The sequence below is a fragment of the Gymnoscopelus braueri genome (assembly GCF_963280865.1).
Source record: "Gymnoscopelus braueri genome assembly, chromosome: 15".
Taxonomy (NCBI): Eukaryota; Metazoa; Chordata; class Actinopteri; order Myctophiformes; family Myctophidae; genus Gymnoscopelus; species Gymnoscopelus braueri.
This window is the reverse complement of record NC_137620.1, coordinates 50,606,932-50,625,424: the sequence shown is the minus strand read 5'-3', so window position 1 is coordinate 50,625,424 and position 18,493 is coordinate 50,606,932. Positions and strand designations below refer to the sequence as shown.

The 18,493-nt window shown below is 43.0% G+C and overlaps 2 protein-coding genes across 2 annotated transcripts in view; one reads left to right on the top strand and one right to left on the bottom strand.

Annotated features, from left to right (window-relative positions):
- Nucleotides 1-17,961, bottom strand: part of LOC308101224 (uncharacterized protein) — a 63,954-nt gene extending 45,993 nt beyond the window's left edge. The window contains exons 1-2 of the mRNA XM_080450610.1: nucleotides 17,888-17,961; nucleotides 5,601-5,697 (exon numbers count right to left, since the gene is read on the bottom strand). The gene's annotated coding sequence lies outside the window, so the exon portion shown is untranslated. The remainder of the gene's footprint in view (nucleotides 1-5,600; nucleotides 5,698-17,887) is intronic.
- On the top strand, nucleotides 9,994-14,347 carry LOC308101623 (piggyBac transposable element-derived protein 4-like; the record flags this gene model as incomplete). Its single annotated transcript, XM_080451043.1, has 7 exons — nucleotides 9,994-10,649; nucleotides 11,526-11,654; nucleotides 11,784-11,885; nucleotides 12,014-12,106; nucleotides 12,232-12,294; nucleotides 12,439-12,513; nucleotides 12,663-14,347. The coding sequence occupies exons 1-7, from the start codon at nucleotides 10,247-10,249 to the stop codon at nucleotides 14,345-14,347; spliced, it is 2,550 nt and encodes an 849-aa protein (XP_080307169.1). The 5' UTR covers nucleotides 9,994-10,246.
- Nucleotides 17,962-18,493: the final 532 nt, after the last annotated feature.

Below are 18,493 nucleotides of genomic sequence, written 5' to 3'. Positions count from 1 at the left end.
GCCAAGACGCTACCAAAGAGACAGCTACACACAGGCCCGCTGCAGACCCCCCCCCCCCCCCCCCCTCGCAAAATGTTTGTCCTTTTTTTCTTTGCCTTCATAAAATATCAACAGCTACATATAACAAAAGATAGCACACATTTCTCACCTTCTTTCCTCTAAACTGCAGCACTGATGGTGGTTTCTTTGGTAGTATTTTGTAGTGATGACTGACAGGTTTTACTTGCATTAACTGTTCAACAATTAGGCAGAGCGGAGGTGAGCTGTGACTGTCGCCAGTTTAACAGCCGCACCTCCCCTTTTTTTTTTGGCCTACTGAACAGGTGGAACAGCCACGTCTCATACGTCACAGGCGATCAACACTCTCCTGCCTGTCGTCCTGGTTGCCAGATTGCGAGAGAAAAAAGCAGCCATGTCTATGAAAACAAGCCCCCAACAAGCGACTAATAGGCCACATGACCTATATACATACATACATATATATATATATATATATATATAATATAGAGAGAGAAAATAGCCGATCTAAAAGATCACAACGCGTCTTCATAGAAAAACAAGCCCAAAGTCGCTTATAATAAGCAGACATGGCAACACTGCCTGTCGCGTGTGTGTGAGAGAGAGAGACACACGGAACCACACACTATCAATTTAATTCATACATTGCACCGCTTAGACACGTGAGTGTTAAGAAGAGGAAATGATACTGACAGACCTAAGACACACACACACACACACACACACACACACACACACACACACACACACACACACACACACACACACACACACACACACACACACACACACACGACATGCTCAGTAAGTATAGCTCATACCTGATCTGTCAGTCAACACCTTGACTCCTCCCCCTCTGTCCGTCATCAACTTGTGTCAACAAGATATTATTAACATAATATTAACCCCTTAAAGTTTAGTGAAATGAAAAATTTTAACAAACATTCTGCACAGTGTCCATCTCTCTCTCCCTTACAAACACTAGCACTGTGTACCATGTGAGTGAGGTTCTACCGTGCCATAGCCTGAAGGGATGGAACCATCTGATTGGTTGCGAGGCCGTTTCAGACTGAAACTTCAAAATAAAATCACAGAAAATTTGCACTGGACCTTTAACCACACAGTGTCATGAGACACACATCATACTGACATTCATTAGAGGAACTTTGTCTCATCTTTACTTTAGTTGTGTTGAAACTTTAACAAGAGGAAATGATACTGATGGACCTAAGACACACACACACACACACACACACACACACACACACACACACACACACACACACACACACACACACACACACACACACACACACACACACACACACACACACACACACACACACACAGTAGTAGGTGGGTATGGCTGTCTGTCTAACCAGAGCACCTGATTGGATGCCTGATCTGTCAGTCTGTCAGCTCACAACATGAGGAGGAAAGCATGCAAGGCACCAACCTGCTCATCAGGAGCAGGTTGGAGGTTCAGTGTCTTGCTCAAGGACACTTTGACACTAAACCATGGGTTCCAGGGATCCAACCAGGAACCTTCTGGTTCCAAGATGGCCGCTCTACTGTCTGAGACACTACTGTCAAAACACACAGTGGCCCTCATTTATCAACGCAGCTTATAAACCGGCTTATATTTTTCCATATATTCGGCCGTACACCAACGTCGAAGTCACATTTATCAACGAATCCTACACAGCTGATCCAGCCTACATTTGGTCCCAGGCTTGATAAATGTCACGGCTGGAACCTAGCGTCATTTAAATAACACGCCCTTAAATATTCTCAAAACGCCCCGATTTTACGACATGAAGAAGGACCAGAATACGACCAAAGACATCAAAAGCCAATGAGAAAGAGTTTCCCCCGCCTGCCTCGCCACACACGCACACGCCCCCCCCCCCCCCTCTCTCTCTCTCTCTCACACACACACACACACACACACACACACACACACACACACGCCCGCCCAGCTGTGTTTTTCATGTATTGTAATCCCTACCGTAGCGGTACAATCTTTGTCACGTAGGCTTGTAGCCAATGACATATTATGATACCAATCACATCGCCATGAATGGAATACGTTTGTATATTAATTTATTTAACCCATACCGAGCAGTGCACAAGCAGTCATGTAGGATATTCCCCGTGAGACGGCAGTGGTTTCGGTCTGTCCCGTTAATAAGAGATTGGAGCGTCAGGTTTATATCCTTAACCCAGGTTGTAGTCTTCATAACTCTCTATGACATAACTCCATAACATAGGACAAGCTACTGTAAGTTTGTAGACCTCAATGTCCATGAAAAGATCGTCGGCAGTCCCGACCGCGGGACTCCCGAGTCCCGACGCAAAAGCGCTCGTATATTTTGAAAATAGCAGATCTACAAGCTCACAACGCGTCGCGATGCGACCCGTTTTTGAGCTTGCAGATCTGCTATTTTAAAATAGCCAATGCAACTGAATGACTGTTAAAGCAGTTTGTTTAAATTACTTTATAAAATGTTATATTTTCACAGGGATTAATTATTAGTGTAGATATACATTTAGGAGTGGATTATGTGTCCAGATGCCTGTCAGACAGTCAGACAATGCTGCTCCGCAGGTCTAGAATGGAATAAACGGGCGCAGCCAACGTCAACAACTGGTCTCGACCAGACGTGAGATTTCAGCTTATGGTAGGATGAAGCCCACGTCAGGATATATTGATAAATGCCGAAAGGTGCGGTGATCTCGCCCTACGCCCATTATTTGGGCTGCACCGCGTTGATAAATGAGGGCCACTGTGTGTGTGTGTGTGTGTGTGTGTGTGTGTGTGTGTGTGTGTGTGTGTGTGTGACACACACACACAGTGTTGTGCCTGAACACGTTCAATGAACAATCGTTCATGAAATCGTTCATATTTTGGGCGAACGTGAACTGAACGTACTGTATTTCTGCTAGATGAACATCATCAAGCAACACTTAGCTTTATAAAATCCCTGTCAGAGTGTCCACTGATCAGTTATTGTGTCACTGTAGTGGGCCTACGCTGAGTGATAATGATCCTCAGCTGTTTGTTCTTCTGGCCGAGTCTCCGACACAATAATATTGATTGAGATCATGTTGTAATTAAAGAAAGCTTCTGCGCTATATTAACTACACACGTATGAACAACTGCTTGTGTTAAAAACAAAGTCTTTCTCACTGTTAAACAGCTTTTCACTGTTGATGCAGATTTCTTTCTCTCTCTCTGCTGCTGTTCACTCCTGGCTAGAGCCTAATTTATACTTTGCAGCAACACAGTGTCCCATTACTAAAATAGCAGACATACAAGCTCACAACGCGTCGTGGATGTGACTCATTGTGAGCTTGTAGGTCTGCTATGTTTTTAAAACATTATGGCTAAAAATGGCATAATCCTGGATTATATTCATTCACAGACAGCAATTATTTTATCCGTTTTAACACTTTTTTCAGTGTTAAAACAGATACAATAATTGCTGTCTGTGGTTGTATACGGGCTGTGGCAATCATTTTGACAAATAATAGCTCACAGCAACGTATTGAAGAAAAAAAACTATAATAATTCGTTTTTGGAACCATGGACTTTAGTTCAAAATGTTCAATTATGAATTTGAACAATTTTGAAATGTGTGAACTGAACTTTGAACTAGTTCATGTAGAAAGTGAACTTTCCCAACACTGCGCGCACACACACACACACACACACGCACACACACACACACACACACACAGTATCTCATGCCTGATCTGTCAGTCAACACATTGACTCCTCCCCCTCTGTTAGCTGTGTTCTGATGCTGCTCACCGGTAACAGCAGATCTACAAGCTCACAACATGTTGCAGAGTGACACGTTGTGAGCTTGTAGATCGTCTATTTTCACACACCTCAAAAAGTCACTCGTGTTGTCTGTCAGACAGACAAACATCACGTGAACACATGCCTAAGTCAGTCAGTCAGTAAGGGAGCGGAGTGGAAATGGGCCAATATGTCTCTCTCACACACACACACACACACACACACACACACACACACACACACACACACACACACACACACACACACACACACACACACACACACACACACACACACACACACACACACACACCTTTAAGCTTTGATTTGACGTTGCAAAACAAAATGGAGTCAGGACTGTTTCACTGTTTATACTGTGTGTTAACTGTGTTCCAGACAGACAGACAGACAGGTCCAATTTATGCTCCTTCATGATGCAGTATAAATCATGTTTAATAATGTGATGTTCATGTGGGAGGAGGAGTAATAAGATATTAAATATTAGTAATATACAGCTTAGTTTATTTTAATCTATTCACATAACAACTATGTACTGTTGACACACAGACATTAATATATTATTATTAAAAATCGTACCCTACATTAATATTTAAGCTTTGATCTGACGTTGCAAAACAAAATGGAGTCAGAGCTGTTTGTACTGAATGTCACCTGAAGTCTGAAGTTCCCACACACACACACACACACACACACACACACACACACAGTGTCATTATGCCACTCCCCTCCTCCCACACACACCTGTGTGTTGTTCCTAAACCCTCAGACAGAGACACACCCAGCCAGTCCAGCTCATCAGGAACAATCAGGCGTCAGAGAACCTGATTGGATGCCTGATCTGTCAGACAACAACTTGACACCTCCCCCTCTGTTAGCATCATCAACCTGAGTTCAACGTGTGTGTGTGTGTGTGTGTGTGTGTGTGTGTGTGTGTGTGTGTGTGTGTGTGTGTGTGTGTGTGTGTGTGTGTGTGTGTGTGTGTGTGTGTGTGTGTATGTGTGTGTGTGTGTGTGTGTACGTGCGTGCGTGCGTGCAATAAATACCACGGTTTCTTCTTAGGCCTTGCACGGTAAATTGACACTGCATTCATGATTTGAGGCATTTTTCCCCAAAAATGTGTTTTGCTAAAGTAGAGCTGCTGGTGGCGCTATAACAGGCAAATGTTAAAAGGGTGGCATTTGTTCCTCAACATAGTGTGAATATACGTGCAAAGTTTAACCGCAATCAGATGATTTGCAGCATTTTGTTCTAAACAAGGCACTACTGCATACTTTAAATGTGAATATTAGGCAATCAGGATGGAATATGAAAAATCTAACAGATCCGTCTTGATCACATGACTATAGAGATCGTGTGTACCAATTTGTGCGAAATTTGGATAAGATCTGAAGGCTTAATATGATTTTTTTTTTTACATAAGTCGGCCTCCTGGTGGCGCTATACAAGGCAAATGTGAATTGGCATCCAGGGAGTGTGTGCACAGTTTCACTGCAATCAAGCCAACGGTGCCGGAGATTAGCTGTACACAGACAGAATGACGGACGGACACATACACACACATGGACGGACGGATGGATGGATGGACAGGGTGCAAAACATACTCTGGCCATGCCTTACGGCCTGGCGGAGACAATGAAGCAGCACACAGAGAAAAACTCAACGGCGCCCCCTATAAGGGGGCAATGGCGGTGCCCTGGAGAAGGCCAGGAATAAGGTGAATATGGCTTCATTTTATAAACAGGAAGTCAGGACTTACCTGAAGAAGAGAAGCTCAGTGTGGTGTGTTCAGCTTGAGGAGGTGAGAAGACATTCAGTGTGAGATGTCATCCAGACATGTAGATGAGCTCTTCTACCTGAGTGGTAGAGGGGGGGGGGGGGGGTCATGTTATAGGCTCAGAAACAGCAAAAGAAAACAGCTCAATCACTTCCTTGTAAAAAATGTTTTGTGGTGAAAATCATCCCTCATTCATATCTATGGAACAGATTATCGCGTTTTCTCAGAGTCTCTGAGACTCTCCTACGTGTTTTAAAGCCATCGGCGGGTGACATTCATTAAAGGAACTTTAGTTGTGTTGAAACTTTAACAAGAGGAAATGATACTGACGGACGGACCTAACACACACACACACACACACACACACACAGTGGTGGCTTATCCAACGGGCTGTAGGTGCTAAAGCACAGGGCACCAACCTTGGGGGGGGAAACCAAACAGCGTGAGAAAGAAAAAAAAACGCCGAAATGTAGAAGCAAGGCTGCTAAAGGAGCGCTACAACATCGAAACGCGCCGGTGAAGCGTCAACTTTTTCGACCGCGCCCCCCCCCCCCCCCCCCCCCCCCCCGTTGACAAAACGCTCCCGGAGGGCACCGAACCGGGTCCAAGCACCGGGCAGCACGGAGGCTTAATCCGTACACCCCTTACATCCCTACACACACACACACACACACACACACACACACACACACACACACACACACACACACACACACACACACACACACACACACACACACACACAAATAGTCTGTGAGCCAGGACCCCAAAAATGGGGTCATCATTACCATCTGGGGGGATTAATTCTCATAATTCTTCTATTACAGGCAGTGACAACATAGTGACTATATGTGACATAAGATGTACTTTGGTTTTAATGAAAGATGGAACACAAAGGGTTCCTTTGTAAATTACCTATAGATTTAAAACCATGTTAGATTCTAAGGAAATGTATTATGAAATTCAATAAACAGAATATAGTGCAATGGGTAAGAAAATATCCAAAATGGCCACTAAACACACGCCTGGCAATTTTTTACTTTTAATCCGCTTGTCTTAGAATACCTCTGTTTAATACCTCTTTTTTTAGGGTTTTCATATGTAGAATCCATTCCTGATGTTATTTTTTTAATATCAGGTCAATCATGTCAAAGGTCAGGTCAAGGTTAAAATTGACCTCTGGGAGAACAACAAATGGAAACAACTTGATGAACATTCATGGTTCACTATTCATGATTTTGTTTTGTGAAAAGTGTCATTAACATGTCACAAGAACTGGTATTCATAATAACATGAATGTAAAATGATATAATCTAATGTCAAATATGTATATTTTGCAACTACATCTGTATTCTCCAACCCACATCCTGTTCTACCTCATCCTTACAAGTATCCTCCTTATTAACATCACTCCTCATCTGTAGCTTGAACATATCATCAGTAACCATCTTCACCAGAGCAGTTACAGTACATCAGTGATGTACTTCTCACTCTCTGTGCCCTAAATTGATATTGCACCATGTCACATAGCTCTGACGGTGGGGTCACCCTTAGCAATGACAGGAACAAGAATATCCTAGATCTCCTATCCAAATTTTGTGACATCAAACGACTTGTCAGGTGGGGCTTGGTGGTCTGCCACTTTCCACAACATCACTTGTAAATAAATGAGCCCACATGTGGTGCAACAGGTTGGTCGGTGTTGGAGGAAGGGCCATTGACTTGAGGCACCCACCTCACCCAGCACATCAGGGTAGCCTGGGAAGTTCCCTGCCAGCAAAGTGTAGTGTGCTCTGATCTTGCCTTTGTCATACATATAAGACTGTCCCATCCCAATGCTCCATCTATACTTTACACTGTAGGTCCACCTGATACACCCCAATACACAGCATACAACAGGACAAGAACATCAGTGTAATCACTGAGCATGTGTATCACACCCTTTCCAGAGATGGCTGCATCAGGGATATAGGAACTCATGGTGATGTCTGCCTCATCATGACTAAATGCAGTATCTATCGTCAGCACTGAAGGTGTACAACATGCTCAACGGCTTCTGCTTAATGTTCTTACTCTTCATGATGACATCTCATGTGGGTAAAGGACATTACTATTCACAACAGCATGGGGGCAAATTAGCCAAGGATGGGATTGAAGAGATGATCTTTCTGTGTGTGAGGAATCCTACACCCCAATATTTTATGACCAAGACACACCAGTGCTTCAACTCTCCCTCTGTTTCTGCACATTTTGGGGAAGGCTTCAGTCCACTCCACTCACATGCATCATGACAGCATCTTTCCTGATCGTTATGGCAGTCTGCTCCTCAGACTGGTCAGCAGAGACAGTGATCCAGAATCCATCATGGTGCCGACAGACAAGGTCTAGCTTAGCCTCTATGCTATGGCATGGAGCACATGCATCTTCAGCAGGCACTGGGTTAGATATCAAGCACACTGCACATGGCCGGCATGGAAGAAGTGCTTCAGTCATGTGCTTCATGAGAGAAAAGGTGAAGTTAATGTCAATGTGTCTCCCTGCGCATTCAAACTGGTGGATGTGAAGTGTAGGAAGAAGTTGTCTACCCACTGTCAGCCAGTAGGATGGAGATGTGCAGTGTTCAGGTAGGCTACTGCTGTATCTGTTCAAATGTCTTTGGCCAAGTTGATAGAAACCACTTCAGAGTGCTGCTGATACACTCAGGACTGACCACTGAACTTGCCTGTCATGTTCTGCAACCACATGCATTTCCACTTCCAGTGCTGAATCAGTTTTGCAATGCAGCTGAAGAATGACTGTATAACATGCATCCCACCGGGATGCACAATTACATTATAGAGCTTATATACCTGCAAGGTGTCAACAAACGGCTCCATGTCAATTGTGAGGTGAATAGGGCCTGCTGTACATGTCAACCAGTGACCATATCTGCTGCCTGCTTGGACACCTGGTTGGACGATAAGGTGCGAGAGAGACCTTGACCTGACCTTTAGCACATAGGCCAAAGACTGACCAGCAAGTCAAAATATAACATTAGAAATAGATTCTACACCTATGAATGCCCCCCCCCCCCCCCCCAGGTCCCCATATGAATCACGTTCACGAAGTTCACAGATTCCCTCACACAACTGCAATATTTTGTTGTTTTTAACATAATTTAGTACAATGGAACATCACCATGGGATGGACACCATCTTTGATTTGGCAATAAAAAATTAACTGATGGTAATTTCACTGATTCAGCCATATTTCTTGAACCCTAAGACCTAGTTTTAGACACCAAAACCACCTTTCTAGGTTGAACAGTATCATAAAGCCATTTAAGCTCCTGGCAGTCATATTGGATGCCATCTTGAAAATGATGGCTTTACGAGAAATATAATTTCCTAGATTTTTGGGCGGTGAAACCGCCCCTATAAGTGAGATTTGGAAAAATGTACAAATACTTTGGCCAGTGAAACCGGCCCTGAAAGTGAAGTTTGGAAATTAGTACAATTATCCTGCGCTGTGATTGGCCAATCACAATCTATTCAGGACTGTGATTGGCCAGTGTCACATGACACATGTGCATAGTCCTATATAAGCAACCATAACTCGAAAAAAACCAAAACTTTGTTTTTTTCGAGTTATGGTTTCGTCCATCATAAAGAGTGTTTCAATAAATGTATTTATCTTTTGTACATGATTGGTTGACTCCATTCAGTATTGTGATTAGCTAGCAAGACACCGCCCACTTCACACAGGGTGTGATTTTTTTGTATGTTCTTAAGCATGCCTAGACATACCAGAACCAATTGAAAAACCTTTTGTATATTTTTTGGGGGGGGGGTTAAAGGGATACTTCACTTTCGGGCCGGGGACACATTTAAAAAAAATATAAAAAATAAATGAAAAAAGTTATGGAAAATTCATGGCCCCCTCACACATTAGTAGGACACTCTAATGCGTGAGGGGGCCATGAATTTTCCATAACTTTTTTCATTTATTTTTAATATTTTTTTTAAATGTGTCGGCGGCCCGGAAGTGAAGTATCCCTTTAACTCTTTGAACGCCATTGACTCGAAAACGCGTCAATTGCTACTTAATCCACCCACGCCATTGACGCGTTTGACGCGTTTTGGGGGTTCGGGGGTCTTCAACTAGCTGGCATCTTTCCGCATCTTTTGGTGTCTTTGACTCGTCTGGGTCACAAACGGTTAACCAGAAATCACGTGATCAAAACAAAAACACATAAAAGCCTCCCAGGAACAGCGTTCTCTGTTGGGAGTAGGTACGTGTTTTGAGCAGAGAGAAGTGAGCAGAGACGGAGAGAGTTGAGACAGAGAGAGTTGGGAGACAGAGAGAGAATTTGAGAGAGATAAGACAGATCGGTGAGTTTATTTGAGTTTATAGTGAAGGGAGTTGACAGAAAGAGGAGGGGAAGAGCAGATTGTGTTTGTTGTGTTTGTAAAAAAAAAAAAAAAGACAAAAAAAGTATTTGTTTAGTTAGTTTAGTGTATGTAGAAGAGATCTGAGAAGGGAGTTTGAAGGAGAGCGGTGCGAGGTGGAGATCAGTGTATTTTGTATTGTAGCCTTTAGTGTATTTTTATAGTTTATTTGTAGTTTAGTTTTATTTAGTAGATAGAGCCATGCCGAGGGCTAAGAGGCAGCTCAAACCACGTCCTCTCCCCGGTCGTAGCAGTAGCTCGTCGGCCGCCGCCGCCACGGCTAACGTCTCCATGCGGCAGTGTACCCTGGAGGAAACTATGCATTTCTGCGACAGAAAAAGTCTTATACCGGAGACCGATTCCGACCTCTCTGAGGATGACGTTCGTCTCGAGAGTGGACCGGTGTGTGTTGGGACCAACACACCTCCACGTCGGAGTAGCAGAACCACCATTGTACCCCCCGATCACCGCAGAGAGGCCGTTGAATCGCCGTACAATTCTTCACAGACCTCCACACTGGCCACAGACGTGGATTCTGCGGATGAATGGTGTCCGATGCGAGAGGAACCAGATCCAGTGAGGAAAGGTTCTTTCCTTGACAGTGGTAAGAACTTTATTCATTTATAGGCCTACTTATCATTCATCTGCTTTATATTGTTCATGTTCAAACCCTACACACACAGGCGCTGTAGCCTGGTCTCCAGAGAAAACGATCCTGTGTGTGTGTTGCATAAAAATCTACAATTTGAAAATAGCAGATCTACAAGCTTACAACGCGTCGCTTGCGACGCCTTGTGAGCAGATCTACAAGCTCACACGCGACGCGTTGTGAGCTTGTAGATCTGCTATGTTTTATTACACCTCGAAGTTGGAGCCCTCTGTGTGCAAGCGTTTATTTATTCATTCATCCCTTATATATTGTTCATCAGCATCTGCTAAAAGTTCGGTTATAGATCTGGGTCACATGGACCTGGGTGCATGGTCTTTTTGTGGGGGTCCCTCATGCCGTTTCACACCAGAAATATAGTACATTGGATGTCCTATGCTAAAGCAAAATGTATATATAATAGCTTGGCCCATGTCATTGGACAGTAAAATAAGCAATACGTTTTCATTACCCTGAAAAAATGAACAGGGCCATGGATGTTGAGCAGGCCATAAAAATGCTTTTTTGGAGGGGGGAATATACCAGGTGCCATGGGCCCCCCTCCCTGCATGTGCTTGAACTACTGTCAACAACAAAGTAGATCAAAGACCTGACCTGACAAAAAAGGTCATGTCATGAAAACAACAACAACAACGTTTAGATCTTCATGAGGTTCTGTCAACAAGCATGTTCACTTACCTTTGATGATGTACATCAAAGGGTGGTGACCTATGCATGGTAACCTATGTAGGCTACTGTATCTTTTGATGTGTGCTTATTGTAAGTAGCTTTGGAATAAGAGCATCTGCTAAATGGTGAAATTGTAAATTGTAGATGAGGAGGAGGAGGAGGAGGAGTTGGCTGTTGCCCGGGCTAGTGCCAGGGCTAGTGCCAGGGCTAGTAGTTCAAGGGCTACTACCAGATCTGGTGCCTGGGCTGGTGTTGGAGTTGGCAGTAGTGGAGGTATTATCATTTTACCTTTTTAGCATTTACATCATAAGTCATGGACCCAGCCTGAGACATGCTGGGAGTGTAAATCATATGATGATTTTGATCATATTTATAACTACCAAAATGTCACTGTGGTTTTAGATGATGAGGAGTTGGCTGGTGCCAGGTCTACTGCCAGTGCCATGGCTACTGCCAGGGCTCGTGGCAGGGCCTCTGTCAGGGCTGATGCTGCAGTTGGCGGAGGTATTATCATTTTACCTTTTAGCATTTACATCATAAGTCATGGACCCAGCCTGAGACATGCTGGGAGTGAAAATCATATGATGATTTTGATCATATTTATAACTACCAAAATGTCACTGTGGTTTTAGATGATGAGGAGGAGGAGGAGTTGGCTGGTGCCAGGTCTACTGCCAGGTCTACTGCCAGGGCCTCTGTCAGGGCTGATGCTGCAGTTGGCGGAGGTATTATCATTTTACCTTTTAGCATTTACATCATAAGTCTATGTAAGTATATGGACCCAGCCTGAGACATGCTGGAAGTGTAAATAATGACCAAACTGTTTTATATTTTACTCCTGTGATTTCAGAAGGGGAGATGGAGGGGGAGGAGGAGTCATGTACCGTACCACCTCTGGGCAGGGGCAAGAAAGGTAAGAAAAACTTTTTTGTGCTGAATAGTTCAAACTGTGACACTGACAGACAATAGTATTTATATTTATACTTTTTTTACATTTACCACACAAATGAAAAAATATGTATTGTAAATAGTAATTATGTCTTCCTATAATTTACAGGTCGCAAACGGAGCAGAGGTGAGGGGGAGGAGGAGGAGTCATCTACCGTACCACCTGTTGGCAGTGTAAAGAGAGGTAAGAAAAAGGTTTTTGTGCTGAATAGTTCAAACTGTGACTGTGACAGTTTATATTTATACCCGAAGCAAGCTAATTATCCATCACTTACCACACAAATGAAAAAATATGTATTGTAAATAGTAATTATGTATTCCTATAATTTACAGGTCGTAAACAGAGCAGAGGTGCAGCTCGTGGCAGGGCCGGTCATAGTAGAGGTGCAGGACGTGGCGGAAACAGTGGAGTTCCAGCTGCAGATCCATGGAAGGAGGAAAACAATGACTTCTTTCCAAGACGCATTCCCTTCACTGCAGACCCTGGACCTCGCGGTGCTGCTGCTGCTCTTGACTCTGTGGAGCCAGTGGACTTCCTGGAGCTTTTCCTGAATGATGTGCTCCTGGAACATATTGTCATTCAGACAAACCTGTACGCAGAACAGTGCATAACAGCCATCAAAACCATTCTCCCTCATGGAAGACATCACGCATGGAAACCTATTGACCTGTTCGAACTGAAAACATTCTTAGGTCTACATTTTCTCACTGCTGTTGTCCATAAGCCGGAGCTGGAGATGTACTGGTCTACAGAGGAAATCATAGCGACCCCCTTTTTCAGCAAAGCCATGAGTCGAAACAGGTTTCAGCTTATTTGGAGATTCCTGCATTTCATTGACAATTCCATTCCCATTGTTGTACCAGAAAATGGTGAAAAAGACAAGATGTTCAAAATCCGCCCAGTTTTGGATTTCGTTGTCTCCAAATTTCGAGACATGTACCAACCACACCAAAACATTTCCATTGACGAAGGTACACTGTTGTTTCGTGGGCGGCTCAATTTCAAAGTGTACAATCCCCAGAAACCTGTGAAATATGGCATAAAATCATATATCCTGTGCGACTCTGAGAATGGATATTGCTTCAATATGAGGCCATACTGCGGACAATATATTCCCTTGGTTGACACAGTGGTCTTCCTTTTAGATGGCTTAGCCGGTTCTGGCCACAGATTGTTTATGGACAACTTTTATAACTCTGTAGGCATGTGTGACAAACTTCTAACTCTCAAGACCCATGTCTGTGGTACACTGAGACTGAACCGAGGCGAACCTGAATTCATCCGACAGCTCACTAATGCTGACCTGGGAGTTGGGGATGTCGTTGCAAGGCATAACGACAAGGTGATGGTCTTGGCGTGGCGGGACAAGAGCATCGTAAGAATGGTCTCCACTTTCCATCAGAACGAGCGGGAGAACGTCACAGTGTGGCAGAGAGGCAAGAAGAAGGGTGATCCGAGTGTGCAAGTGGATAAATCGAAGCCCTCTTGTATTGTTTCATACAATAAGTCCATGAACGGGGTTGATAGACTGGACCAGAACATTACCTACTACCCGTTTATCAGAAAGTCCCAAAAGTGGACAAACAAATTTGTAGCCTATTTGTTTGAGATTGCCATGTTCAATGCGTTTGTCATCTATAGGGCCAAACATCCACAGGGCGAGTTCAAATGTCTTCTCTCGTTCATGCAAAGTGTGATAAAGTCATGGACCAGGCCGAGACCAGCTGGTGAGGAAGAAAGGAGGGCCCCTCCTCCACGCGCGCCTCCTCCACATGCAGAGGCACCAAGGGTACCCTTCCATGACCCTCAGTGCAGGATGGAGGCCAACCTGTCAGGCCATGTACTGGAACAGCTCCCGCCCACCCCCAAATGCAAGGGACCACGCAGGCGATGCAGGGTTTGCATTAAATCCAGCGCCCGGAGCGAGACGAGGTGGTTCTGTAAACGCTGCAAAGTGCCCCTGCACCCGGGAGAGTGTTACGCAACGTACCACTCGGTACACTACTCAGCTCACTGAATAGAACATGTACGCTACTGAATAGAACTGTCATGTATACAAATCTTTTGAAGATGGCAGATCTACGAGTTCAAGGCGATGCGTTGTGAGCTTGTAGATCGGCTATTTTCAAATAGCCAAGTGTATATAGGGTTGAGTAATAGTAACTAAAGTTTTCAAATAATACAATGCTTGTCTCTGAGATGTAGTGGAGTAAAAGTACAATGTTTTGTCTCTGACTGTGACACATGACTGACAGCTCATTTGACAGCCCCAGGAAAGTGTGTGCAGGGAACTTTCAATTCAATTCAATTCAAATGGCTTTATTGGTTTACATTGCCAAAGCAGAAAGCACAATACAACAATACAATCAAAACAAAAAATATGTACATTTGAAAGAATCTTCAATAGATCAATTTCTATGTACCAAGATCACTGGGTGCAGGTATAGTGCCGGAATATACACAATGATTAGTCTTTAGGGTGGTTGTGTTCCGTTTGATATCCTTCTCCTATCACAGCAACTCACGAATCTTGCTGCTGTGTTGGCACATTGTTACTTCGCCCAGCAGATATGGGAGTTTTTTGTCATTGGTCATTTTTTCAAAATCTCCGTGTGTGGTTGTAATCTGTGGGAAGTATGTGTCTCTGATGTCTTGGTACAATGGACAGACGGTTAGGAAGTGTAGCTCGGTTTCCACTTCATTTTGTGTGCATTGGGTGCATAGTCTGTCTTCTCTCGGGATACAGGGAATCTAATCTAATGCTGGGGTCCAGGGTCTGCAGCGAAGGCAATGTCTCTTGGGGGAAAAAAAGTTGTATGCATTACCTGTACAAAAGATAATAAAGTAAAACCTTGAACCTCGAATAGTATTTTGTTTTTTATATGTATACTGGGAACTAAATGGTGATGCATAGTTTTTTACCTGGGTTTTGTGGACACTATTTTGTAGGCCCTGCTATGATTTATAATAACCACTAGATATCATCATTACCACCATATATATATATATATATTGCTATTTTGTAGACTGTTTCATGCCATTGATGTAGTGTGTTTATATATATATATATAGTATTTGTGACACAAACAGATATGCAATAGATTTAGTGCACTGAAAGATGCACTGGGCTGACACTTCACAACTGATCTTTGAATGTAAAACTCTGTAAAAAATGACTTATGCAATGTACCACTCGGTACACTACTCAGCTCACTGAATAGAACTGTCATGTATACAAATCTTTTGAAGATGGCAGATCTACAAGTTCAAGGCGATGCGTTGTGAGCTTGTAGATCGGCTATTTTCGGGCTAACTAAATGGTGATGCATGTTTTGTAAACACTATTTTGCAGGCCCTGCTATGATTTATAATGACCACTAGATGTCATCATTACCACCATATATATATATTGCCAATTACTATGTTGTAGACTGTTTCAAGCCATTGGGGTGTGTGTGTGTGTGTGTGTGTGTGTGTGTGTGTGTGTGTGTGTGTGTGTGTGTGTGTGTGTGTGTGTGTGTGTGTGTGTGTGTGTGTGTGTGTGTGTGTGTGTGTGTGTTTGTATATATATAGTATTTGTGACACAAACAGATATGCAATAGATTTAGTGCACTGAAAGATGCACTGGGCTGACACTTCACAACTGATCTTTGAATGTAAAACTCTGTAAAGAATGACTTACGCAATGTACCACTCGGTACACTACTCAGCTCACTGAATAGAACATGTACACTACTGAATAGAACTGTCATGTATACAAATCTTTTGAAGATGGCAGATCTACAAGTTCAAGGCGATGCGTTGTGAGCTTGTAGATCGGCTATTTTCGGGCTAACTAAATGGTGATGCATAGTTTTTTACCTGGGTTTTGTGGACACTATTTTGCAGGCCCTGCTATGATTTATAATAACCACTAGATCATTACCACCATATATATATATTGCCAATTACTATGTTGTAATTACTATGTTACTATGTTGTAGACTGTTTCATGCCATTGATGTACAGTACTGTAGTGTGTGTGTGTGTGTGTGTGTGTGTGTGTGTGTGTGTGTGTGTGTGTGTGTGTGTGTGTGTGTGTGTGTGTGTGTGTTTGTATATATATATATATAGTATTTGTGACACAAACAGATATGCAATAGATTTAGTTCACTGAAAGATGCACTGGGCTGACACTTCACAACTGATCTTTGAATGTAAAACTCTGTAAAAAATGACTTTGATTTTTTTTTTTTTTTTTTGTAATTAGTTTGATAACAACTAAGGTTCACATATCTGATACCACGGAGGAGAAAAATAAAAGGCTACAGAGAGATTTCTGCTCCAGAGAGCATCTTTTACTAAAAGCCAGTTATCTCAGGTTTCCATTTGAAAAGGGCTGATTTTGCTGAAACCAAGCTCTACTCAACTGCTGATAAGTAAGGGACCGTACATGCTAGCAACTCACTTTTTTCCCCGGGTAAAGTAGACAGCCACACCTCTCTTTTGAGATATTTTGTGTAATTTTAGTCAAAACACAACATGTTTTGTGAGCCTTCAAAGATGGGGGAAAATGCTCAGAATCTCTGGCACTGGGCTGGCACTTTACTGAAAAACTCTGGCAGTCAAAGAGTTAATAGTATGTTTTCATATATTGACCCATGTAATTTTCGCCTAGTGTTATAACATAAAATGCATGATAGCACCCATAAAGCTACCATTGGTGAAAGGCTATCACATATTTTCTAACTCTAGACATGCATACCTTGACAAAAATCACTATGAGCATTAATCCCCTCAGATGGTAATGACCAACCCCCCTGGCTCACGGACTAACACAGTGAAAACAGTTTGTCAGTCAGTCAGTCCAGTAATGTCCACTTTATGCTCCTTCATACAGCAGTGTTGAGCCTAGAATATAACAGATCTACAAGCTCACTGAGAGCTACTATAGAGTTACTATACAACATCAACACAACATCTACACAACTACACAACATCAACATCTACACAACTAACCCTAGAATATAACAGATCTACAAGCTCACTGAGGGCTACTATAGAGTTACTATACACAACATCTACACAACATCAACACAACATCTACACAACATCTACACAACATCAACACAACTACACAAATACTTCAGAGCTTATATACTTCAAAGCCATGAGATGCAAATGGGGGGAAAATCTTTTTAAATTGATCATATAACATTACATTACATTAATCTCCTCATGTTGTCTGAAAGGTGATTTATACTTGGCTCTGTGCAGAAAACAGCAGATCTACAAGCTCACAACGTGTTGCAGAGTGACATGTTGTGAGCTTGTAGATCTGCTTCTCTCCAATGCAACTTGACACGTTTTAGTTTGTCTCTCCTCACGGCTAGGCTAACGGCTAGGCTAACCACAACAACACAAAGTAAACAAAGCTACAACTTTTATCATTAAATGTGAAATGTACAGCTTTAATGCCAATGTATAGAGCCATAGAGCTATAGAACTATAGAGCTATAGAACTAACTATAGAGCTATAGAACTATAGAGCTCTGAGGATCATTAAAACTTACTCTACACATGTTGTCTCATAATGGAGTCTCTCTGTTCACTGCTGTAGTTCTGTGTTGTTGTGACACACTGTGTTACCACTCCCTCTCTCTCTCTCTCTCTCTCTCTCTCTCTCTCTCACTCACTCACACACACCTGCATGATGTCATTATTAAGCCACTCCCCTCCTCCCACACACACCTGAGTGCATTTCCACACACAACACTCCCCTCTGAGAGAGAGAGAGAGAGGGAGAGAGAGAGAGAGGTGTTGAGTGACTGAAGGACTTGCCTTTGATGAAAATGGCAGATCTACAAGCTCACCACGAGGTGCGATGTGAGGCGTTGTGAGCTTGTAGATCGAGGCTGTTTTAGGCGGGTGACACCATGGTACGATGAAGCATACATGAGTCTTTTAAAGTGACAGTACTATCTGCATTGTCTTGTCTGTGAGAAGGTGTGTTTAATTATTGGACACACACACACACACACACACACACACACACACACACACACACACACACACACACACACACACACACACACACACACACACACACACACACACACACGCCTTAGTCTATAACTTAGACATAAGACTATGTATTGTATGGTTTCATAAAGGTTAAGACATA